General features: G+C 37.4%; 1 protein-coding gene across 1 annotated transcript in view; it reads left to right on the forward strand.

Moving 5' to 3' along the window:
- LOC127456345 (rho guanine nucleotide exchange factor 26-like) overlaps positions 1 to 27,425 on the forward strand; it is a 56,756-nt gene that overhangs the window by 27,332 nt on the left and 1,999 nt on the right. The window contains exons 11-13 of the mRNA XM_051724792.1: positions 226 to 380; positions 8,746 to 8,955; positions 26,897 to 26,967. Of these exons, the coding sequence (XP_051580752.1) occupies positions 226 to 380; positions 8,746 to 8,955; positions 26,897 to 26,967 (436 nt within the window). The remainder of the gene's footprint in view (positions 1 to 225; positions 381 to 8,745; positions 8,956 to 26,896; positions 26,968 to 27,425) is intronic.

Genomic DNA, 27,425 nt, shown 5'->3' on the forward strand with positions numbered 1-27,425 from the left:
TCCGTTCCACCCTTAGCATTCAGCTGATTTATTTGTTGAGTAGTTGAGCAGTCAAAATTTCCAACATTCACATCCCTATCTGAGAGGCTATATGTGCATTGTGCTTTTCAGACTTTTTATTTTAACACTCTTACTATCTGTGATTTAGTTAAAGATGAATACATATTTCTTAGCGATTCTGTCCATCTGGCTCATATTTTAACCTTCAACACATTCTCTCTTCAGCCATTCCCACTTGTTTCCTCCTCTCGCTGGATGGTGAAGCGTGGGGAGCTATCGGCCTTCGTAGAGGAAAGTGGGATCTTTTCCAAGAGGACGTCTCGCCAGCAAGTCTATTTCTTCCTCTTCAATGATGTCCTCATTGTCACAAGAAAGAAAAGGTGAGCTGGAGAGACCACAAATGAGAGTTCTCATACCGTGTCCAACATGTTACTCTGTTCTTTCCCTGCTGTTATTGTGCCCCAGAGGACACTATAGAGAACAGGAAATTGTTGAGCTGAAATGGATGGATATGAAGGTACAGCCTGAGCCTGGTTGTGTTTTAGAAGTAGGACAAAGTTAGCTGCATCACTAATACCAAAGTGGGGTGAAAGAACCAAAATAATATTTGTTAAAAGAAAAGAAATTGAAATGAAATAAAATTACTTATAAGGCAGAATTTTGGCAACTCTCTTAACCTTTTCGCACGTGAGTTTCTCCTGTACTGACAGACCTCCCAGCGTGAGTTCTTTAAAACATGCTGTAATAAAAAATAATCTTACCTTACACTTCACAGCAGATGCATTGAAGGATAGATTATATCACAGCAGGTGCACTGAAGGTCAGATTATATATTATCAAACATATAATGTGGTTTTTAGATGTTTATAATGATTGATTATGATAGATGAGATGCGATCGGAAATGCACTTGCCGGCTATGCGTGCCACCATATTGTTTACATGCAATGCAACATGGGATTTTGAGTTCACCATAGAAGGTTCTTAAAGCCTAGCCCTTCCACTTTCCCAGCACCGGAAGTGGTTAGAATGAGTGACGGACAGGATGGGAGAAGGCTTGTGTGGCTTGACTAGTTTGTATATTCTTTGTTTGATGTCAGAAAACATGGTCGCATCGCTGGATCAAAACAGTGTGCTCCGACGGTAACGGATTTAAACATTTATTAAGTGATTGTTTGAATGTTTGTAACTGATGGTGAAAATACTATTTGAGCAGCTGGTTCCTTATGACAGCCGCTTCAGTCCTTCTTTTGCTGGTAAACAGCAGTAGGAATGCAGATCACACCAGTTTGATCATACGTGCCTGAGCCCAGTCTAGTGTAATCACACCAGTTTGATCTTACGTGAGAAGGGGTTAAAATAAACTTACAGGTGATGAAAAAGCTCTCTAGAGCTGAGATATCATGGCCTGTTTTTTTTTTTTTTTCCTTTTTTTTTTTTCCTCCATGGTTACACATTATCCTAACTAGGTTCATAGCAACACGTTTCCAGCCTCAAGTAGTTTTTCTGTCCTCAGTGAAAGCGAAATCCTGCATGAAGCATTTTTTGTTGTTGTTATTTTTGTGCCATTTTTTTAGATTTGGAGATAGTGAGTGAAAACAGAGGAACTAGCTTACTTATTAGTTACTGCATACTAGAGCCCATCTGATATGGGATTTTTGATACCAATACTGATTTTAGAGGGGGAAAATTCACAGATTACCGATATGGTGGCCGAGATAGCCAACTTTTGAGCTGGAATGAAAACAGACCTTTTCTATGTGGATTTTTCACCGATTTTTCACCGATATGACTATGCAAAGGTACTCAGAAGGCTGCTTTCTTAAACAAATATTTTTATCAAAGAATATTTGACATTATTATTATACATTGTCAACAAATTCTAGAAATGAACACTGACAAAATAAAGAATAAATAAAAATACAATAAATGGCTAAATAAACATCAGTACTGTATGTTCAGTATCAGTCAATTGCTGACCATTTAAATAAAGAATAAATACAAATAAAATAAATAGCAAAATAAACTGTTTAGTATCAGTCAAATGCTGACTATTTTAATACTGCCAGTCAATTAGAGGCAGGTTGTAAAACAAGAAGCATTTACACCTGCCGTGTCAAGCGTTGTTACACCGTATTCTGCTATACAAGTTCAGGGGAAACTTTCAACAGTGGAAAACCAGACTTTTAAATATTTCATTTTGTAAATGTAACGACTGGAATTGTTCGGTTGAAGGGGGTACCAAACTGTGACTCCTGAACAAAACAGTTTGGTGAATACATATTTACACATTAGCTTCCACTCAGCTGACAATGTATGAAAGTAGCTACGTGGTTAGCTAGTTAGCTATAAGCTTGTTTTCACGGAGAGCAAAAGATGGACTTTATTTACTTTCCAGCATTGCGTCTCACCAATTAGGTAACAACATAGCATGAAATCAACACTCAACAGACACAATCCACCACCGTTGTCTGCTGAGCTGCAAAAAGATGCTCTGACAAACTACTGGCTAACATAGCAAACAGATGTGATAAACATGAGTGACATGGTTATCAAGGACCAGTTTAACGTTATATTAGTTCTATTCAAAAGGGAAATTGATGGGGTCATTGTTTATTAACATTCCAGTATGTATTTTACAAACTAGTTAGCAACTTACCGTGAGGACACACAGCTTAACTCCGCACCGCTTAACTCCGCACTGTCTGCAGAACTACCATCACTAGAACTTCGTTAGCTCAGCTCTGTAAACAGTGGAGTTGGAGCACACTCTGCTGGACAAACTATGTTATGACATCAATTCTAAAGCATTGTTTACTGCATTAAATTTTCTGAAAAAAAAGTTTTCATATCTGCGCATATCGGTAAACATACGCTGATACCGATATATCGGTGAAAGGCTAATATCGGCCGACCGATAAATCGGTCGGGCACTACTGCATACTGCGTAGCATACACTGTATTCTGCCTATTTTTATTTTTTTTTAATTATGTGAAGCAGTGGCATCCAGCAGTCATCTGAGAAATACTGTAAGCATGGTTACTTTGTATTTTTGATCCAAGTTTATGTGAGAAAAATGTTTTGCAGCCGAACAAATAATGAGTCAAAATTTGGAAAATTGTGACATATTATTATTGATTTTGAGTTAAGCGCAGTGCACTGTGGAATACAGTACTCAATACAGTGGGATCTGTTGTATACTGCACATTTTTTTAAATGTGTTGTCGCGTATTGGGTATTCCATGCATGCAGAAAAGCATACTGTCCACAGTATACATACTATATTCAGCAGAAATAGTAATAAGAGTATTGTGGTTGTTTAATCTTTCAAACATTGTTTAAGTGACCAACAAAATACAGTATATTGTCATGCAGTGTTGTTTATGCTTGTGTCTGGGACAATATTTAATTGAAATTATGAATTATTGAAATTTTATTTCAAATTTAATTTCAAATTGAAATGAAATTTGGGACAGAGTGGGATTTTTTCTTTTTTTTTTCTTTTAAAAAATGTCCCTTTGTGAGTTTGTAGGTTGGTTGGTTTATTCCCTGGAATGTTGCAAAAATATAAAATCTTTCTTGCAACTTTGTACTTCATTGTAGAGAAATCTGTGTTTGTGTCACATGTCGTATTAAGCATGTTTGTACAAAGTCTACTCCCTCTCACTGCATATTGTCAGTCAGTCTGTCAGTGAGTAATTTCTTTACTCATGCTTGCTTTGTTTTTGTTCTCGTAATTTTTGAGAACATTCTGCACTCTATGAAAAGGGGACAACCTCGTGGAAAAAATATGGTTTTCATTTCTCCTCCAGCCTTGGCCCAATCAGCCCACAAGCTCTCTGTCTGGGATATAATAGAAAAATTAAAAAGAGAGAAAAGAAGTTTTTTCAATCATCTGAACTCGAAGAGTTGTGCGACGGACTGCATGTGTGTTTGTGTGATATTTGTTATGATATGCGGTCTGTATAGTATGACTGGTGTGCCCAAGTCACGCTACTCACTCAGATCTGGAGCAAAACAGACTTGTGCACGACATCCACTCCATCACTCTTCTCAATTTTTTTCCCTCTCTCTCCACTGTTTTCACTCATTTTCTTTAGAATGGTTATGTAACTCACTCTTAAAAAGCAGATGGCTGTTTTTACTCCTTTCTTCCTTCACGACACTCTCTTCCATTCCATACGTGCGCGCACACACACACACTGTACATATTACATCATATCTGTTGTATTTTGCAGATTATTTTTGGGGATCAATATTTATCAGTGTTATAGACAATAGAAAGGGACACAATGTTCAGAACACTTATTAAGTGGTAAGTAATGTGATTATTGTGTATATACACCAGGGATAATTACCAAAAATATGAGCATACCATAGTTTTAACATAGTAGAACATAGAACATTTTGGGCTAATACAGTGATGACATCATCCTTCTCTCAGAGGAGATGATGGTTACAGTGTTATTACCCAGATACAGCATGCCTTTCAGTCCAGCACAGAGGCTTGTGTGTGTGATTGCATGAATGCGAGTGTGTGTACGTGTGTGAATGTTTTGTCCCTGGCGCTGGAACATCTCTTGGCTGCTGGAGAGGATGTCATTATAGCGGTATGAACATCAGATAGAAACTTCAAACTGGCAGCTGTAATATGCAGTGATCTATCTATCTATTAGAGCTGTCAAAATTAACGTGTTTGTGCACATGATTAATTAAAATATTTAATGCGTTAATTTTTCCTAATAGCAGTTAACAGATTTACCAATTTTGACATTAGATTCTGACATTTATTCAGCTACAAGTGTGTTCTAAACACTGGCTGGAAAAGGGTGGAACCTTTGCAGTGTGTCCGGGAACATTACACTGACGTGCACACCACAATCAAACACACAACGGCAATTCTGTGTTAATGATCAAGTGATTGAGGAAGGACCTCTTATACTGGTGCACTTCACAAAAAATATGGCATCTTGAGGAAGGAAGATTATATGGATATATTGAAGCAACATGTCAAGACATCAGCCAGGAAGTTAAAGCTTGGTCGCAAAAGCATCTTCCAAATGGACAATGACCTTAAGCATACCTCCAAAGTTGTGGCAAAATGGCTTAAGGACAACAAAGTCAAGGTATTGGAGTGGCCATCACAAAGCCCTGACCTCAATCCGATAGAAAATTTGTGGGCAGAACTGAAAAATCATGTGCGAGCAAGGAGGCCTACAAACCTGACTCGGTTACACCAGTTCTGTCTGGAGGAATGAGCCAAAATTCCAGCAACTTATTGTGAGAAGTTTGTGGAAGGCTACCCAAAATATTTGATCCAAGTTAAACAATTTAAAGGCAATGCTACCAAATACTAACAAAGTGTATGTAAACTTCTGACCCACTGGAAATGTGATGAAAGAAATAAAATCTGAAATAAATCATTCTCTCTACTATTATTCTGACATTTCACATTCTTAAAATAAAGTAGTGATCCTAACTGACCTAAGACAGGGAATGTTTTCTACAATTAAATGTCAGGAATTGTGAAAAACTGAATTTAAATATATTTGGCTAAGGTGTATGTAAACTTCTGACTTCAACTGAATATAGAGTCATAGTAAAATATGATGGAGACACAGACTTGGATCAGTTCACTCACTGTCCCTCATTCTGTCGCAGACAGACACATATTGTGTTACTATCACGCAGCAGTCCTTGTGTTCACCTAATAAGAAGGGTAGTTTTTCATTGTTTGTTAAATGGTTAAATATGCTGTGAATATGTTTAGTTTTGTGGTAAAATTTTCCCCGTAAGTCAGTGTATTTTGCGGATTCTCCGTCTCGATTTTGTTTTAATCGCAGTGTGGACACAACCTTTCTTCCTGTGGCAGCCATGTATTCCCCTCACTTTCCTCCTTGTTCTGGTCCTTTCTCTCCCTTTATTGTGCTTCTTGATCTCCAGTTTCTCAGTGTTACTTCCAGACATCTGATTATTTGCACTGGCCTTTTTCCCTCTCTGTCGGATCTGTCATCCTCTGCCGGTGGAATGTTAATGGCATTGTGAGTGTGTTGGGCAGAGCCCAGAGGATATTCAGGAACTGAACAGGAGGATCTGACTCCAATTATTCAATTATCTCTACACAAACACAATTTATTGTCTGGCTGAAGACATGTTGACTTATGACACAACACAAGTATTTATATGCTTTTAAAAATAGCACTGCTTACACATGAACACACTAATTCAAACACACACAGTCCGCAGTCGCTTCTCGAAGAAAGGCTTGATCTCAAAACGGTATTAAACAGAAGATTATTCCTGCACTTTTCATTTATATTCATCCATTTAGCAGGAGCTTTCATCCAAAGCAGCTTAGGACTACTACAATATAAGCAATTCATCTTAACACCCTGTCCTGAACGGACACAATGCAATAAGATTCCAGTGACAAGCAATTTGTCTGTAAACACTGAACATAATAATGTTGCATGACAGCACAATTACAGCCAATCAGAAGATATTTACTGTTTAATGAACAGTTATAAGGAGCAGGATTTTGGACCAGCTGAACGGCACAAGTGTTGAAACGAAGCAATTGACAGACTGTCCTGTCGCTCCTCATTTATCGTGATTGCTGCTGGTTAGGAAAAAACTTTTCTTAACATGAAAGAGAAAGCATTTGATGCTTCAGTGCATCGTGTCTGGTGATGACACGGTATAAGGAGGAAGTATCAGAAGAATTGCCTCAGTACAAAGTTTCAAAATTACTCAGAATAGCACAGGCTTAAAGATGTATAGTTAATTTAATAGCTTGTACTGTTGTGTACCTGAACGTCAATTGCTCAGATGATGAAACATGACAATACATCTCTCCACAAATGTACGGTGACCAAAAAGGTTATTTCATAGTTTTGTCAGCTGAACGATTTACAGCCAGGCACGTAACATTGCGAAATATTGAATGGACTGAACATATGTACCTTACAGACTTTCAAAATAAATTATGTTTTGCATTACGAAAATGAAGCCTATTTTTAAGATTTTTTGCATTGTTACTGTACATAATAGTCATTACCATCACCCACAACCATTTTTTTTTCTTCTTTATTATAATTCCAAAAAAAAAAAAAAAAGCATTAGATTAATACAGTAATGCATCAATCATCCTGTCAGGACAAAATATTTTTTTATTAAAATCAGCATAAATTAAATTCAGTATAACAAATACAACCATGGTTGTATACTGATAATTGGTTATATCATTAGTTATAATTTACAAATATACTTTACAATTTAAATGTATATAAATATTTATTTTCACTACTACAGTAATAAGTGAATATTTTGCAATATAATAGGCTACTGACAATTGGAGGGGGTGTGTTTAATTAATATGAAAATAATTTCACAAAGCAAAAACATTTTAATGTTCCTAAAGTAGGCTTTTTTCATGCAAAATGTAACTTTATATTTTTTCTTTTGATTTTGGGGTGAAATATGTTCTTGTCCATTTGGGTACATCTGTATAAGTCTTCTCTCTGTCTATCTATCCTCCTCATACTTTTTCGTGGAATTGCTGCTCTACATTCCATTCTATGGATGTTTTGATTGATGTTTGGAGCAAGCGTTCGATTGGTAGCTGGTGACATGCACTTTAAACCCACAGCTGTTCCCTGTTGTCAGCCCTGAGGTATGATGAAATGTGCCTTTGTATTTGTATGTCACGGTTGGCCAGTGGTCCCCAGTCAAAGATATGGGGCTGCTGTAGGCAGAGCACATGTGCGTGATATTATTGCTATGCAGTTAGCTGGAGTTAATAAGTCTCTGCAGAGACCGAGAGCCCCATGCCTCAGTAGTGAAGGCCCATTAGACTTACCTAAAGCCAATCTCACAATCACTTCCAGATGGCAGGAGTCATCTCGCTCAGGGAAACAGGTGACTGCATGAAGATGCAGTTAGCCACAGAAGATTGTGGGATGTGGTGGTAAACGGAGTATTGTGTCTTCAGTAGGTTGAGTCTTATGAGAATTAAAGACGAGCTGTTAAATGTGTTACAACAGCAAAAGACATTGGGTGACTCCATACAACAGTCGGCTTGTTTTTACCCTCTGAGCTAATATATAAGCTTAACAGCCCTTTTTCATGTAGTAAAGATCATTAACATGTCATGTGTCTGGTGATTTTAAAGGAATATTCTGGGTTAAATCTGTGGGATGCTGTTGATTACAATCCCTGCTGAAAAGACCAGCATTGCTGGAAAATACAAATATTTAAGAGATATAACCATTTTTAAAACAAAATTATTACATCTTTTGCGTTCATGGGTCAATTTTGACCCAGGCATCAATTGTGGCTTTACACATGATATTATGCAGATTTGTTTTACATCTATGAATTATATTTGTGGTTTTTAACACATCACTTTAACACATTTTAACACATCACATTTTGCCTCTTTCCCATACTCTCTCACACACTTTTTTTTTTTGGTCTCTCACTGGGACTGCATCTTGTTTACAAACATGCACATACACATACACAAAAGACCAGCTTGACCAGCATGTAATTTCCATGCTGGTGTTAAGCAGTTTTTTCATCATTTTGACACATTTTGAAAAATGTTAACAGATATGGACTCACAATGTAAGTCAACTGTTGCATTGTAAATGCATTTGCTTTAACAAACTGAAGTACAAGTCCTGATTTAACCCAAAATGTTCCTTTAATGTGTCTCTCTGTCTTTCTCTGTCTATGTTCCCTCAGTGAGGAGAATTATACGGTGATAGACTATGCACTTAGGGATCAGATCTGGGTGGGGTCGTGTCAAGCAGAAGACTTAAATCTCTCTCCAGTACGCACCACTGCGGGGATGCTAACGTCACGACAAAGCATGACCAGCCACCTGTTCCAAATCAGATTCCGCAGCAACCACTCCGGAGACAACGTGACAATGGTCTTGGGGGCGGAGCTACTGTAAGTACTTGCATATTAGTTGCTCATCACTTATGCACTTCTTTGTTCTGCATTTTCGTTTCCTAATTTGCTATATCTATCAAACCATTTAGATTGAAATTTAGATTTTCAGGCCTGGAAAAGTCTTGTAAATTAATACATTCGGAATATAAATGTTCCTATTATTTAATCAACTAGAAATTGCTTTATAAAATGAGTTAGAAAAGTCCTTATTGAGTATTAGTATTCACAAACAAATGGAAAAGTCATAGAAATTTATTGGGTAGAAGGTATAGGAATGACAACTTTATCATTTTAAGAAATGTATTCCCAGATCAGATAATTTCTTGATTTCATTTTCTCTTTCATTTTTACTTGTACTCAAATCAAGATGATTACACATTTATTAATTCTTTGTCATATTATGCTGTGAATCATACAGTACCTCTGTCTGAGGTTAGATAAAATTGTAAAGTAGACATGTGCTGACATAACCTTTAGTCAGTGGTGGGCCGTGCATTAAAAGTCTGGGCCTTCTGTGTGATTCATGCCATTAAGAAAACAGTTTCACAATGAATAAGACACCCTATGCCTTTGGGCATTATACATTATGTTGCAACTAACTAATAATACCAATTTACATTTTAAAAACACATCCACGCACGAAAGCCAGAACTTGAAAGACACTTAATGCTCAAGCAAGCCTAATTTTAACTGCAGCATGACTGTTTTCCCGAACAGACATTCAAAAATCATAATTTTTCATATGAATCTACCAAGGAGGTCTATAATACCTGGAAAAATCTATCTAATAATATTTGAGATTTAAATGTTGCTTGCAATAAATTTTGTTTCGTCAGGGTACACGGTTATGCTGTGTTCCATTCAAGTTGGATGTGGGATATTCCTACTTGATATCTCCGACCATAAATGCATTCCATTCCCTGATATTCCCCGATATTCGGAACTGCAACGCTCCCATTAGCTTAGCAGGGGTTTGACTCTCATTAGAGATGTCTCCTAGCAACCCAACTGATAAACAGTGCTGCAGCGCTAGCATTTGTGCTTCAGGTGTACAATTATCAAAAGAGATTATAATGTTTTATACACCTGTTTCTGCAGGCGTTTGTTAAACAAGATTTAATATCATGTAATGTGGAAACGAACTCATGTAGCGATATTACTTAATAAAGTGAATGTTTATCACTTACTTTGTATATCTCCCTGAGTGTCGACATGTTTGTGTGACATCATGCCCCTGCATTTCGGCGAAATCGGAATTGAGAATTTCTGCACGAGCCTACAAGTTTTAATTCTGACTTGATGCATTCCATTGTACTTTTTCTAGTAGGAAGTTGTAAAATCCAACTTTCCAAGTTGAATGGAACGCAGCACTAATTTACACTTAAAAAAAATCCTGATGTTGCTATAACAATGCAAAAAGCACTTACCAATTTGCTTGAAGTGAAAATCGGTCCTCCTTTCCTGTTTAATAAATTAAGCAATCACACGGTCATGCAGAACATCTCGTGTTTTTAAATCCATAAGGATCTCTTTCTCAATGGTGATAGTGGCAGTGATAACAGCCGATTGGTCAGCAAGATCTCGCACTCGCTTTCAAATTACATCACTTAAAGCGTGATTGCGTCACTCAAGGCCAGCTAGAAGGCCTCGACAGGGACATATCCTAAAGATCACACCCACCAAGAACAAATTAATCAATCTAATTGGCTGATGAATCTGACAGTCTGACTTTAGTTGCCCATTCATTTGCACTGTTGAGGGATTCTATAGAAATTCTGAAGGCCTGAGGGGGTGGAGCTCAGACTCACTCACTGCTTTGGGCATGTGATTTGTGAAACAGTAGTCACACTTCGCTTGTAAGCATCAAGGAATAAATTCTGACTGGATAAACTTTTCATTTTTCTCTTATTTGTTTGTAGATTAATTAAGAGTGGAAAGCGATTAAAAATACATAGGCAAAAAGGTGATTGAAAATGAAAGGATGAAAAATATTTATTTATTTGGCATGTTAGGCCAGCAGAGAAGGCTTTGCTGGCCCTGAGAATTCGCCATTGCCTTTAATTGACATGACAGCTCATAACTGTTCCTTAAGAGGGAGTTTCCATGTGTTCTACCACCCCATCAGTCATCACACTACATAAGTGCATTAACCATCCACGGATATGCTGGAATATAAATCCATTTCCTGCATTTACACAATCTACTAAGCAAACATTAACAGCGCTATTTGGATATTTATTGGCTTTCCTGATCTACCACACCCTTTCCTTCCCTTTTTTTTTTTTTTTTACCTGTAGCTGCATGTAATGTACATTTCTTGGTGCCAAGTACTGCTCATAAATTACACTAATCATGTTGAACAGAGATGTCATCACATTCAAGTAACCTGTGTATCACTGCAACACATGTTTGGTGAAGAGAAAGCAGTGTTTTTTTTCTCTTGTTTTGAGAACTGTGGTCAGGAATATGGTCAGGAAGGAGGAGTTCTAAGTGAACAGAGAAAGGTGAATATTTATGATGGCTGCACAGAAACAGCTGAACATTTGTGTCATTCCTTTCCTCTATATCTCTCTAAAATAATCCCCCTCCTCCATTTGAAGGCGAGTAAACCTTGAATGAATTTCAGGGGGCCATTTCCAACACTTTTGTAGCATTTTATCTTTTTTACTGAAATCCACTTATATTTTTAGTGGTTTCTTGCACCAAAAATAATCATAACTTAGTTTTATGTGATGATTTTCCACATCTTTGAACATTAGAATTAAACAGGCTGCTTAATATGCTACTGTGCTTTTAAAGAGTAAATAATATGTTATGATTGAACCTGTTGTGAAAACTACTGGTGTAGTTCTCACTGTTGTTCATCTGAGTGGGCCAGGTTGCTGAATACTGAATGTGCACATAGTTGTGATGTCAATACCGTGACGATTTTTTGAACAAGCCATGTGTGCAGCATTCTTTACATAAAATGTCTGTACATATTTATTTATTTATTTGTGAATGAGAGTATGCCTATACAGAACACTAAGCACTTTTATTTAAAAAAGCAAAACAAATCTGTTTCCCTTTAAATTTGGAGTTTTATTTTTCTGACTCCATATGATCATGCAATCCAGCAACAAATCACAGCGGTACAGATGCACTTTACGGAACCAATAGAAATCACAGCCCTGAATGCATTTGCACAACCCATCCTTCCTCCCTCCCTGCCTGACATCAAATAGTGCAGACAAATATGTGACTTAAATAAACAATCTTCCTTCAGTTTCCTCTCCCAAATAGCTTTGGTTTTGTTCCAAAAGTTTCTTCTGCTGGAAAGTCTCTTATACAGTCCACAATAAATCCCATTATATTTTTCCTTTTCAGGTAAGTTGCCTTAAAGTCTGATATGTGTGTACAGTATGTAGAAGGGCTCACGTTTGTGTCGTGTTGCTCACTTGCTATGCATTTATCGTCTACATTGCAAGCGAGCCGCACAACGTCCAAAATGGACTAATGTAAGCGTCTCTCATTTGCCATTGCCATTTCAGTGTTGAATAGACATGTCTGGGATTGGTTAAAATACTTGACCGCTGCAAAAACATGTTGTAAATAGAAACCTTTGACTCAACAGGAGTAGACTTAAATGGAATGCTGTAATTGTTAATTTTCATGATTACATATCATCATTAGTTAATGCGACAGCCGAAATCGTAATCTTAATTACTTTTTTGATTAATTGTGCAGCCCAAGAAGGAGGGACCCGAGCCATACCTAGGGACCAGAATATAATAGGACTTGGGGGTGTTCTCTTTGGACCAGTAAGCACCCAACCAGAATGCCTTTGCAACTGCATATTAAAATGCAGAAAACACCTAAGCTACGCCTTGGCTGCCAACACCCATACTTTCTGTAGAAAATGTAAAAATCTAGTTTTACTTTATAGTTAAACGGTAAGAATATATGTTGTTTTCTTTCCCCTCTTCTGGTTCACTCTCTCAGTCTCGCTTTTCTATTGAGCTTTTTAGTTGAGGCAAAAAGTAGCTGTCATTTGAGGATCACATTTCTCTGAGGAGAAACTAGATCCTTAAACTTATTTAACAGCACTCAGGAATATTCACAAGAGGTAAATGGGGAATGTTTAGTTTGAATGCACTTATGATGCCCAAAAATGCTGTCTACTGTAGGCTGGCAACCTACTATAGATGAAGTTACTGTTTACAAACAAACACTCTGCCCAGCCACTTCTGGGTTCTATAGGTAGCCCAGAAAAGAGCTGCTGTCTGTGGGCGCATCGCTCAAATTGCGCTGAAACTGCCCAAAAATGTTGTTTGTGGGGTTGAAACACCCTGTTTTCCATAGATTATTTGAGATCAGGGCTTCTTCATATTTCCACCAGATCGTTACATCAGGAAAACATTTTACATAAATTATGATATTTCACAGGTCACAGTCATAGTTATCACAACAGTTGACCTGCAGCAGCTGTTGGTTGATATTAACTTTTTTAACAAAGAAGTCACACAAACTCTGATCGCAAACGGCTGTTTTTAATTTCCAAAGTGCTGTCGCTGTGACAGATATGAGGTCAAATTATGATCGAACAATGATCTTATATGATCAAGACCACCATATACAATATAATGGGGGAACGGGACCCTTCTCCACCACCACAGCACATGCATTTTCGCTGTTTGCGAAAGGATAAGTGAATAAAAATGTCATACTGCTAAAATTATTTCTTTGCACTTATTTTGAATGGAGTAAATCATTATTGTTCTATCGAAAACGGCTGTTAAGTTTTGATATGGAATATGATCATACTAAGTAAAATATAATTTATTGTATGTGGGATAATCATTTAAGCAGTTAAGACACATATTGTATGTCTGATGGTAGTTTTCATTTCTAAGTACCCACATTCTAAGGCTTTAGAAGTGTGTTAAATGTGTGAAGGATGTGTATTCATCAACCTGTTACATGTCCAACATAATCACACAGATTCATTGAACCAAGTTTAAACTTGTTTTGCCGATAATTCAGAAAAGAACCCAGATAATTTCTTCACTTTAAACCATAGATATTCCTTTAAAATAACTTTTATTAACATTAACAAACATTATTACATTCTATAAAGCTTAAAAGATTATTAAAACTGCAGCATTGCCTATTTCCACCATTGAAATCTGCAGCTCGAAAGAACCCGGAAGCAGGGTTTCCTGCAGTGTGACGTCAGAGTAATTTCATCTATAGGTTTTAAAACACAGGCCATAGAATGTGCATACATGTGTTCTTGTGAGTGATGATGTTGATTTAGGTGCTTCAGACACATATTATCTGTTATCTGTTGTTAAGAGTTTAATTATAGCTGAGCATGTTGGTGTTCCTCTGATTACATAACATCCAACAAAGATGCTTGTCTACAGTAGCTATTGGTGAAGAGTCAACATGACAGTAGTTCTTTTTAGGAACCTTTCGACAACAGAAGACAAGTTCACCCACATTTCTGGGCCTCCGTCAGACTCCACCCAATGTAGTGTCTAATAATATAGCTCAGCACTGCTAAACCTCACATATTCACCAAGTCCTTCATACCAGTGTGTATCTCTGTGTGTATGTGAGCATCATCATTATGGAAAGCCCCTGACTCTCCTTCTCTTAGAAACTGAATTTGAATATGGACCCCCATTGTGATGTCATGAGCTAAGTTTTTTTTTTTTTTTTTTGTGCGGTGCACAGTTGACTGTAGTGTGATAGCGATGGCATATTGTTCCAGCCGTTGCTAGGTAGCCAAATACTGTCAGGAGCTTGAGTTGCATGCCCACCCCCACCACCTTTTGTATTCTGTAGGATTAACAGTCACAACTGCATTTGAAAGGTGTCCTAAATCTGCAGTTGGGAATGCTGTGGATCAGATAGCTCGCTCTCTGTTCCCTAAATGTCAGTATAAATGAAGGCTGAATGTGTGAATGTGGCTCATTTATGTTCATGTTTTATGGATATTCCTTCTGTTTTCTTTGTGCCTTAAGGTAGAGTTTGAATTATCTCTTCTCTTTTTCTGGTAGATTCCTTCATTGACTTTTCACCTAAAGTAAAATAATCTTTAAAGGAGGTGATAGGTCTGGAATTTTGGCCCTCAGCTGTAGTAAAGCTTGTGGGAGCCTGTTGAAGCAAAGCATCATGTATGAGACTGATGAACCCAAGAAACCATATAGATGTTAGGTCTTTTTGGGGTTGCTGGTCTCTCTGGTGTTTAAAAAATGAGTATCAGTAAATGAATGATCTGACCAGAGTTGTTGAAGTTGGTGAGCAAGGAGTAATTTCAGAACACAGATAAATGCCTGAAGAGTAGTTTTCAATCGTTATTTCTTCAAGTGGCACCTCAACACTGTACTAAAATTGTATATAGTAGAAAAGTAAACAAAAAAATCCTTAAAATCAAACATTTATATTGCCATCTACACAACAATATGCACAACTGTTAACATGATGTATTAATTAATGAATGGGCTATAAATAGTATTTCAATGACGTCACGACAGCGCCATTGCTATGTTGTGGGGAGACAGATGAAAACGAGAGAGTATTACTAAATACCTTGTGAAATTTGGGGTAGTGTTTAAAGTTTGGTATTACCCATCAAATTTTTATACTAAATGAACTGGACAGTTGTTTTGATTTTTAAATGTTAACCAGCTGTGTTGCATAGTTGCTATAATCTGATGAAGGGGTAAACAAACACAAAGAAGTGCACTCAGTAAGAAAATAAGGGATACGTTATTATACAGGATAAATAGAAGAAGAAAAAATTTCAGCTGAGTGCATTCTGATCACATCTTTTAATGTAATATTGGAACTGTTAGTATATATCTACACTTGTTAAATATGGAGCAATACAGAGTGTTGGCTAGCTAAAGGCTGAAGTACAGTGCTATAGTTTACCTGGCTGTTTGTCCCGTTTGTAAGTGTTCCTCTATTACCATCTTGGCCCTTAAGGAAAATCTGTTGTACACCTGTATAAATGCTGAATCACAATTAATTGAATCGTGAACCTACAACACTAGCATTCCATACCTTGTTTACACTAACCAGTCAGGAATCTGGACAGTTAGCATCAGCATGCAAGCTTTCTTTCTTATCTTGTGTGTAGGTAGATTGTTTAGGCTCTTATTTATTGAAGCCTATGCATTTTGCTATGTTAACTATTCATATTTAAATGGTTAGTTGTATTTTATATGTTGCATTTTGCATTAGGGATGTCCTGATACCATTTTTTGGAGAACGAGTACCGCTACTTCATTTTTGGTACTCGCCAATAGCAAGTCTGATACCTGTTGGTTTATTGTTTTCTGAACTCCATATCAACAGTTTATTTCAACTTTAACATCAAAATGGTGCTTGAATGAATTCATTAAACCATTAATCAAATGAAAATATTAACAATTAATTTGAAAAATTATATTGTATTATTTTTATCAAATAAACTTTTATACAGAACCTCACAGCACAATCCAAAATACAGCATTGGAGTTATATTTTGTGAAATAAAGTGCTGCATAACAGAGCATTACAGATGTGAGATATCGCGTAATTATAATACAATTACTATTGATTTATTGTTATTATTATTATTATTATTAGTAGTAGTAGTAGTAGTAGTAGTAGTAGTAATACAGTGAATATTACATAACTTTACAGTAGTGATATATGTTTGTCATACTTCGTTTCATTTAAATTGAGCTTTTATTTTGACAGAGCTTTTATTTTGAAGTGTTTCTGTGTAATGACGGTAGCTTTTCAGTCCAGAAAAGCCGGTCGCTATACGTGAGTCAAAGTGATTATTAAACCACAAAGGCTGCTATTTAATTAAATAAGTATGTACTGTTTGTGCTTCGTGCTACAATGTGAATTTGCGCTCTGTTCACTGTCATCTGCTACAAACCGAGCCTTCGATGCTCATGATGATGTTTCCGTGTATGAGCCAAGGAGGAGCATCCACTTTCACAAGTGCTCACATTTTACACATTCACAAGTGCTCACATTTGATGTGCATTGCACATACCAGCTATATATATTTATCTTATTAAATCACAGCTTTTGTGGTTAAATAATCTCACCAGGACATAACGTGATTTTAATTTGTGCGCTGAATGTTTACGGAATGACTTTCGTATGTCAAATTTTATCGGTTTTTGGTATTGGAGCATTTTTACGAGCACAAGTACAGTTGAAGTCATTAAAACTCATTTTTTTAACCACTTCACAGATTTCAATTTAGCAAACTATAGTTTTGGCAAGTCGTTTAGGACTACTTTGTGCATGACATGAGTAATTGTTCCAACAATTGTTTACAGACAGATTGTTTCACTTTGAATTGAATTCAATTCCAGTGGGTTTGAAGTTTACATACACTAAGTTAACAGTGCCTTTAAGCAGCTTGGAAAATTACAGAAAATGATGTCAAGCCTTTAGGTAATTAGCCAGTAGGTTTCTGATAGGCTAATTGGAGTCAATTGGAGGTGTACCTGTGGATGTATTTTAAGGCCTACCTTCAAACTCAGTGCGTCTTTGCTTGAAATCATGGGAAAATCGAAAGAAATCAGCCAAGACCTCAGAAAAAAAGTTGTGGACCTCCACAAGTCTGGTTCATCCTTGGGAGCAATTTCCAAACGCCTGAAGGTACCACGTTCATCTGTACAAACAATAGCACGCAAGTATAAACACCATGGGACCACGCAGCCATCATAACGCTCAGGAAGGAGACGCATTCTGTCTCCTAGAGATGAACATAGTTTGGTGCAAAAAGTGCAAATCAATCCCAGGACAACAGCAAAGGACCTTGTGAAGATGCTGGAGGAAACAGGTAGACAAGCATCTATATCCACAGTAAAACGAGTCCTATATCGACATAACCTGTAAGGCTGCTCAGCAAGGAAGAAGCCACTGCTCCATAAAAAAAAGCCAGATTACAGTTTGCAAGTGCACATTTGGGCAAAGATCTTACTTTCTGGAGAAATGTCCTCTGGTCTGATGAAACAAAAATTGAACTGTTTGGCCATAATGATCATCTTTATGTTTGGAAGAAAAAGGGTGAGGCTTGCAAGCCGAAGAACACCTTCCCTACCGTGAAGCATGGGTGTGGCAGCATAATGTTGGGGGGGGGGGGGTGCTTTGCTGCAGGAGGGACTGGTGCACTTACCAAAATAGATGGCATCACAAGAAAGGAAAATTATGTGGATATATTGAAGCAACATCTCAAGACATCAGCCAGGAAGTTAAAGCTCATCTCAAATGGGTCTTCCAAATGGACAATGATCCCAAACATACCTCCAAAGTTGTAGCAAAATGGCTTAAGGACAACAAAGTCAAGGTATTGGAGTGGCCATCACAAAGCCCTTACCTCAATCCGATAGAAAATTTGTGGGCAGAACTGAAAAACATGTGCGAGCAAAGAGGCCTACAAACCTGACTCAGTTACACCAGTTCTGTCTGGAGGAATGGGCCAAAATTCCAGCAACTTATTTTGAGAAGCTTGTGGAAGGCTACCCAAAACATTTGACCCAATTTAAACAATGTAAAGGCAATGCTACCAAATACTAACAAAGTGTATGTAAACTTCTGACCCACTGGGAATGTGACGAAAGAAATAAAAGCTGAAATAAATAATTCTCTCTACTATTATTCTGACATTTCACATTCTTAAAATAAAGTAGTGATCCTAACTGACCTAAGACAGGGAATGTTTTCTAAGATTAAATGTCAGGAAGTGTGAAAAACTGAGTTTAAATGTATTTGGCTAAGGTGTATGTAAACTTCTGACTTCAGCTGTACATGAGTGTGGTATTCGGACCCAATTCCGATACCAGTATCGTATCGGGACATCCCTAATTAGCATTGTTTTATTTTTATTTTGCTCATTGCAAACCTATCATGACATATTCATTTTTGAGTCACACCCCACCAGTTTAGAACGACAGTGATAAAAGACTGTTAATTGTCTTGACCATATTTAAAGGAATATTTAATGCCATATTTAGTTTCTAATCAACTTAAAAAAATCAGAAGTGATCACTCAAGAAAGAGCTTAAAAATATATATTGAAAAAACTGCTAGAAAACAGCAGAAAGTTTAGAAATGTTTCTCTTCTATCCTTTTTCTCTACCTGACCCACTGTCCTTTGTGTAGATGATTGTATTATCATACATGGTGCGCTTAAGCAACAAGCAGTAGTATGCGTGTGGCTGTGTGGCGTTTGGGTGTCAAATATGTAATTCATCAGCTGGTGTAATGTAGAGCAGTAGGAATGCGTTTACTACCTGTGAACACACATGATCATTTGTGCTGGAATTCCACGGATGTAAATAGACAGCTGCCCTTCCCACGCTAACTAGACACCCTGTGAGAATGGCCGGGAGAACAGGTCGGCTGAACATATTATCATAGTTTTCTTTTGACACTCAATGTGCATGTCTAGATAATAGATGTGTTACACTTTTGCCCTGAAAGAACCTGAAACAATTCTGTGGCATAGTTGACTGTCATATGTATGTTTCCTCATTACAAGAATTCCCCCTCATATTGTTGCTTATGTTGGTTCATTTGGCATAAACAACATATTTACCAGGTTGATGAAAGCTGCACTACATAACATTGTGCTCTCAAGCGACATCTGTGGTTGAAAGGTAAAATTGCAAGTAATTTGCGGAAGAATACACTACGTCAGTGGTGTTCTGGCACTGCTTTTCTGGCGGATGAATCTCCCAATTTGAACTTAACTGAACATCGCCTGTGTGTGATCATGACTGGAGCTGCAGTCATAACGTGCTGTTTTCATGTTGATATTATGTTATACAATTAAACATTTGAAACGGAAATATTATTTGCTTTGATGAAGATAAACAACACACTTATTTACATATTTGAATGAATTTTACACTTAAATCACTTTTCTGACACTACACTCAAAGCACTTTTAAATAGAGAACAGGGGACCCACCTCAGCCACCACCAGTATATCTTAATATGATTATTCAAGTGTTTTATCAGGGGCCTGGGTAGCTCAGCAAGCAAAGACACTGACTGCCACCCCTGGAGTCGTGAGTTCAAATCCAGGGTGTGCTGAGTGACTCCAGCCAGGTCTCCTAAGCAACCAAATTGGTCCGTTTGCTAGGGAGGGTAGAGTCACATGGGGTAACCTCCTCGTGGTCACGATTAGTGGTTCTCGCTCTCAATGAGGCGCGTGGTAAGTTGTGCATGGATTGCGGAGAATAGCATGAGCCTCCACATGCTGAGTCTCCACGGTGTCATGCTCAGCGAGCCACGTGATAAGATGCGTGGATTGGTGGTCTCAGAAGCGGAGGCAACTGAGACATGTCCTCCGCGACCCAGATTGAGTTGAGTAACTGCACCACCATGAGGACCTACTAGGTAGTGGGAATTGGGCATTCCGAATTGGGAGAAAAGGGGATACATTTTTTTTTTTTTTTTAATCAATTGTTTTATCTACTATTAATGTGTGAATTGTACTACAATTTTCAATTTAAGAGGTTAAACTCGTGATATGGCTGATACGAGTTCAATAGAGGGCTTTATTATTTTTATACTATATTGTCCAGCCTTAGTTACTACAATAGCATATGTATGCAAAGCACACAGTAACACTGTAAACTAAAAACATAAAATGAGGATTCAATAATGATTGGGATAAAATATACTTTATTAAACTTAAAAATAATAAGCTTAAATATGCAATATAACAATTACAAAAAGTCAATTTCAGAAGTCATACATATTAAACATGTCACAGGAACTTCACAGGTCAACATAGATACATTGTGATCGGTTAACACATGAGTAATGTCGATTCATAAAAGCATGACAAGCAATATTAGCTTCAACAGCCCTACCAAAAAACATATCCAAGCATTATAGCAGGTAAACAACTTCACCCAAACGGATAACAAATAAACATCCATATAGACTGCAATGATGCTGTCCTGAACTTTGAGTGCTACTGAACTGAGCTGAACAGTGTAGTTAGTTTCTTCAGCTTGAACATGAGACAGCCAGTACTTCTTTCCTGTGTGTCGTAATGACGCAAAAATGAACGTCATAAGCAGTAGCTGTTTTAACCACCACGCAATTGCGTGGGGCCCCGGACACCTGGGGGGCCCCGGGTAGGAAAGCTCAGCAAAAACCGCTCGATGTGTGACATGTTGTTCTGAGTACACGCACGGATACGCTGTTGTCTCAGAGTGGTTCACGAAGCCGCCGGGTTCGGGTCAGTAGGACTTTGGGTTCGGGTTTGTAATTCATGAAAAAATATACAGGCCTTCCGAACTTGTTTCGCCCACGTGCTTTCACTCACACAGATACACTCGAACGGGTGAGTTAGGGGCCGTTCACACCGAAAGTGTTTGTGTGCATCTGCTCTGTTTTCTATTGTTTTCCTATGTAAACGCGCTGGAGAAACGCCCTTGACTAATGCACCGTGTCTCGCTGTTTCTTCAGTGTCTCACAGAGGACCGGCACATTTTTAGACACTGTGTCAAGTTAAAAAGAACTTCAGGTTTCAGAAACAAATTTCGAAACACCTGCATTCTGTTTCATTCGTTGCGCTGCTTCTAGATTGTTTTTAGCACAGGTGTCACAAATATTTAACGTGCTAAACAAGTTAAGGTTGCAGAGAGGTGAGTGTTACAATGTTTAACATTATTCCAGATTGTTCTGCACAAAGCAAAGTTTCAGAGCTTAACAAACGGCATTGTTTTTTTCCTTCTGCTATAGTGTACTGAGAGGCTGCCGTGTCTTGTATGTTTACTGTTACAGTTACAAATATTGCCTACACTGCTCACATAAAATACAGCCTTTTGCAACATGATGAACAATACACTGCAGCGTCAGAATATAAGCTCCAGATGAAAATAAAATAAGACAGAAATATATTACTATTGTACACAACAAGTCATCAAAGTAATAATAATAATAATAATAATAATAATAATGTATAATATTATTATGACAAACTGGACAACACTAAATAAATGTTGGGTTATAATATTAATATATACTGTAACAACGGTACTCCAAAATGTTACTGGGTGAAGTAGTTTTGCACACCCTTTTCACACACACACACACACACACAAAAAGTGTTTTGTAAAAATATATGTACGTAGGTAAATATCACTTTTTTTATCACTGTATTGTGGAAAAACTGGAAAACATGCATTAATTATCTTTAACTAGATTTTTATTTCATTAAACATTTTGAATGTACTTGGCTACAATGGCTGATAGGATGAATTTAAAATTATGATTTAAAATAAATGTTATGTAATTTTTTTAGCAAAATTTTTGTAAATGGAGCCGAACGTTGGTCGGTTACTTGGGGCTTCAGAAATCGTAAATCCGCCCCTGGTCATAACCCAGCGATTTCACGCCAAATTGAACCTGACAGCTCAAAATACAATTTGATAGGCTTAACGTAGTGAATCGGGGTAAGGTAAGGACATTGTTTTGAACATTGATGTATATGTACTCAATCAATAATGGCTTGTTTATTTTTAACTAAACAATCTTACATAGTACAGCTTTGAATAAGAGTGTGAAGGAAAATGGTAAAAATTAAATTATTTGTTAAGTCATTATATATTAATTCATTATACATTAAGTCAGGGCTAATCAACTGGTGACCCGTGGGCCAAATCCGGCCCACCAATCATCTTTGTCTGGCCCTCCGACTGATTTTTGATCAAACTGTCTTGCCATCTGAAGCGCTCTCTGTGCAAAACTCAGCGTTCATAGGCGCGAGCCTCAGCAATCAGCGGTGAGTTTAACGACGCTTATTGGTGCGTGCAACAGCATTCAGCTGCCATCAGTTGTGCGGACAGGAGCACGCGTTTACGCTTTTCTGCCGATAGTTTAAATACACTGCTTTGCTAAACATGGATCACACCGTTTAGTTGAGCATTTGATAGCATCTTTTTCAATCAGATGTATGTATATAAAATTGCCTAGTTGTGTGGAGTAAAAAGTGATCACCGCAGTTGTGACAGAGATGTTGTCAGCACATATGCACATTAGGCAACAAAAGCAATCGATTATGAAAACTGAACGTTCAAAGAAAATGCACTGAGGAGTTTGCTTTTATTCACTATTCTTGAAGTGTCAAACGATCGTGTCTCATTTGTTCAGGGTCTGTAGGGCTTGGAAAAAAATGATAACGTGAAACTGAACCTTCAAATATCCTGATTATATTTGGTTCTCTACAGCTGTGAGTCAGCCCTCTCAATCATGAACAGCATCAGCTCAGTTCGTTCTTCTTTTGCCAATGATTACCTATATAAATATCTGGCTCTTGCACTGGCCATTGTTTGCAAATTCACAATATTTGCAGGACTATATTTTTCCTCTCTGAATAGGATGATACGTTATAGAGAAAATGGATGAAGACATTTTATCTATTTTTTTTTTCTCCAAAAAAGAAAATTAAATTTAAATGCATTCTTAAGTAAACATGACTTCTTTATGACCATTGTGGGTTGATATTGTGAAAGGGCTTTAGCAAGTCTAAACAGCAGCCCTAAAAAGTTGAAATGTTTTTTTTTTTTCATAACGTAAAGTTGATCCAAAAATATTTGTTAGTTAAAAGTATAAGTCATGTTTGTACTTCAGATAGATCTAATGAAGGAATTTATTGCCAGACCTTAAAACAATTATAATTCAATATACAGTATACCCTGTGACTAATTAAATTTGAATAAATGCACAGTATTAAGGGTGTTTTTTAAGCAACATATTACTTGCGATGAAAGTGTTAGTTAAGATAAATACAGAAAAAAATGTTGGCCCCCGCCAAGTTTTCATCTGGTTAATCTGACCCCCGTAAGAAAGTGGTTGAAGAGCCCTGCATTAAATCATTTCATAGCACTATTACTATTGCTCATACTTGGGGTTAGGTTTCAGTAGCATGTCTGCATAAGCACGGTACGATGTGATTACAAACCGATCTCGGCCCAGATATCTCACCACTGTTAGCTAACCATATTCAGGACAGAGGAACTTTATTGACGTGGCGACTCATAACTGGTCACGTGCCAGGTCAGTCCATTTTAATCCTGATATCGTAACACCCCTGTGGAAAAAGAAACTGTAACCGTGCCAATGAGCCCAGATCACTATGGAGCAAGAACCGTTCCACCCAAACATGGAAAAGAGCATATAGAGACTTTGGGGTGGTCTCTTTTGACTTGGGCCAGGTAAGCAACACCTTAGCAACCACCCAGAACACCTTAGCAACCACATAGCAATGTAATTGAAACCATTTATAACACCTTCACAACCATAAAGTAACACTGGAAACCACCCACAACACCCTAGCAAAGTGGCACAGAGTTTTGCATTGACATTCAGGATTTTCCACTCATAATTTCTTCAGAAAATGTAGTTCTACATGTTGCCTGCAAAGATCTTGTCAATCTGGCACAAAGAACAAATTTTACAAGAAGTAATTGGTTAGATTGGACAGTTTTGAATGAAAATAGCAAAAGGGATGTTATTTACTTACCGATATGAAATTTCTGGGCCTATATCTATAATTCACAGCTCATTGTGGCCAATAAGATAACCGATAAAAAAAAATAAAACATTCAAAAATATCTGTTTAATCTTTTAACCTGGAACTGCTAGCTATTTAATTAAAAGCTACTCATTTGAAAAATAGGTGTCATTTAAAAGCTTGGAATCTGTATTTTTGAACTATCTGACCAACTTTTAAATGCTGCTATTTAAGATTTGGTGGATGTAATATGAACCGGAAATGTGCCAATATTACAGATGCAAGCTGATTTTAATGAGAAATAAATGACAGTACACTTGCATAAATTGTATGGTGCCCATTTATATAAGTATTCATGGTAATCCTCGTGTGTGCCAATAACATGAGTATTTATTGTAATCCTTGTATATGCCTATTTATATGAGTATTTACAGTCATCCTGATGAATCCTTACAGAGAGAATAACAAACTACTTATATACTGTAATAATTATAATTTTAAAACACATGTATAAAACCATGAGCACACCAATCATATTAGTAACCTTATAAAATCTGTTTTATTCTGCATGGAGAGGGTCCCCTCGTGGGGGATGCCATGTTAGAATCACATGACCAGCCGAATACTACTCGCTTAATCTCAGTAACTGTCCTGTTATTGGACACTTTCACTCACTGACTGTGAATACTACATTTCTACAATGACATCTGTAACTGAAAACTATTGATTTAAAAAAATGCTGCATCCAAGCTGCCAAGTGTCAGTGTAAGTTCAAGACGACATGATCTAAAAGTTACAGAGTGTACCTTTAAATCAAAACGAGGCAATAAATTAACAGCATGTAACACAATACACACAATACAAACGCTAATCCCTGTATACATGGTGTTATATTTATGCCAGCAGCCAGAATGCGAGTGCAACGTTGCGTGTTGTGCGTGTGCGCATTGTGCTTATTCGCATCTCATACGCAGACGCTTATTACAGAACTCATCTGTAACCATACCGTTGTATAACTTATTAAATGTAATCACAATAATCATTATGAAAATGGGTAAAACATCATACAGATTAAACTGTCATGAGTCATAATATTTGAAAAGTCTCAAACTAAATACAAAGCACATTTTATTTTAACAAATTACATGTTTAACGGGAGTTTATCCTCAAGCATTTTTCATGTTCCAGATTCCCCTTTTCTTCAATGACTCTTTTTAAAAACTAATTGGTATATAATTAGTAAATGAATGAGTCACACCACACTTACGGCAATAACGGTCCCAGTAATGGAACAGGCAAAAGGCCTTTGTGACCCCCTTATGCTGTAAACTGGAGCAGAAAGAGCCAAGCATGACTCACATAGCTGGTCAGCTCAGGCTGTCTGCTCAGATTGTTAAAGTGGAAGAGAAATTAGGTTGGCGTCTGTGAGTGTCGTGGTCAGGCTTAGCATCCCGCAGGCCGGCTTACTCACTTTAGACGCTTTGCATCCAGTGCACTTCAGCTTTGAAAGTACTGTGTGTCTTCATTCAGCTGCCTCGATACTCACTGAGGACATGTTTTTGTGTTTGAAAAAAGCTAAACGATGCTCAACAGAATGAACAAAATGCAGTCTCAAGACATGAAAGAGGCACTGAATAAAAAGCAAGACATATGACATAACAGCCAAAGACGTCCATCTGACGCATGTGTACATAGACAAACAATTAAAAAAATAGCACAGAAGGAAAGCAAGAATGCATCCTGTGCGAACAGCTTCTGTGCGTACTGTTCAGTAGTTTGACTTTTCACATAGATTTTCATCCAGTTACATTTCATTTGATTTACAGTAGTTTTTGTCTTGTAGCAAACCTCTTTCAACAAAACGTCATTTCTGAGAAAAGGCAGCTTGATTCCTTTCAACCCTCACATTCTGTCATGTGACTTGAGGGATATTTCTATTGCATTTGACTCTTGTACGTCACAGCTCAAATTGTTTAAGAAATACATTTGACAAAGGACTTGACAGAGAAAAATAGCACAATCTGTCTCTTCTCTCTTTTCTATCTACATCTTTCCTTTCTGTCTGTGAAAGCTGCAGTGTGTTCTCACAGAAATTGAAACACAAAAGGGCTTATAAGCCAGAACAGAAGCTTCTTGTACTAGGAATGGTTTGGCACCAAGTTCAAGTTTCTCCTTGTAACCTTACCTGCTGTTGTACCCGACTACAGAGGTGTGTGTCTATGAATGGAGCAGAGTAATGGAATGTGAAGAAGTGGGGGGAAAAAAAGAGCTTCTCTTGTAGTTTTTTTTTTTTTTTTTTTACAGTTGACATAGACATCACAGGTATATGATGAGGGATTCTCATGGTTGTAATTTATTCATGTATTGGTTGTATGTTTTTTTTATTTTTTTTTATTGCAGTAATGAGAGGGCTCGCTGGATCAGCGCCCTGGGACAGAACAGCAGTGACAACAAGAACGCTGACAGAATGAGTGAGTAAAACCAGACTTGGCGAAACAGCTCAACCCTCTGGTCATGCAGTGTATTAGTCACACTAATAGACTGGTTGTAGTTGTGCTTGCTTAGGCAAGCATCACTGTTACTATTGCTCATACTTAAGGTTAGGGACTTGAACAAATCCATAACCCTACGTATGAAAGTTCAGCCCATTTTTCATCCCACATTGTTTGTGGTATGAACATAAATGATACCTCAAATCATGCATCTCACTTAGGTTTATATTGAGATTTTTGCCTGGTGATGATAAAACAGGTCCCAGAAACATACATTCAGGTGAGCTCTTGGAATCTGCATAGCAATATGCTAAAAACTTCTGAGAACACCCTGGCTACCACCCAGAACACCCTAGTATCGTAGTGGCAACTTTTTGCACTCACTAAAAATTTTGATACAACTATTTATACAAAAGATTTACATTTTTTGTAGTATC

Source organism: Myxocyprinus asiaticus, chromosome 18, assembly GCF_019703515.2.
Source record: "Myxocyprinus asiaticus isolate MX2 ecotype Aquarium Trade chromosome 18, UBuf_Myxa_2, whole genome shotgun sequence".
Taxonomy (NCBI): domain Eukaryota; kingdom Metazoa; phylum Chordata; class Actinopteri; order Cypriniformes; family Catostomidae; genus Myxocyprinus; species Myxocyprinus asiaticus.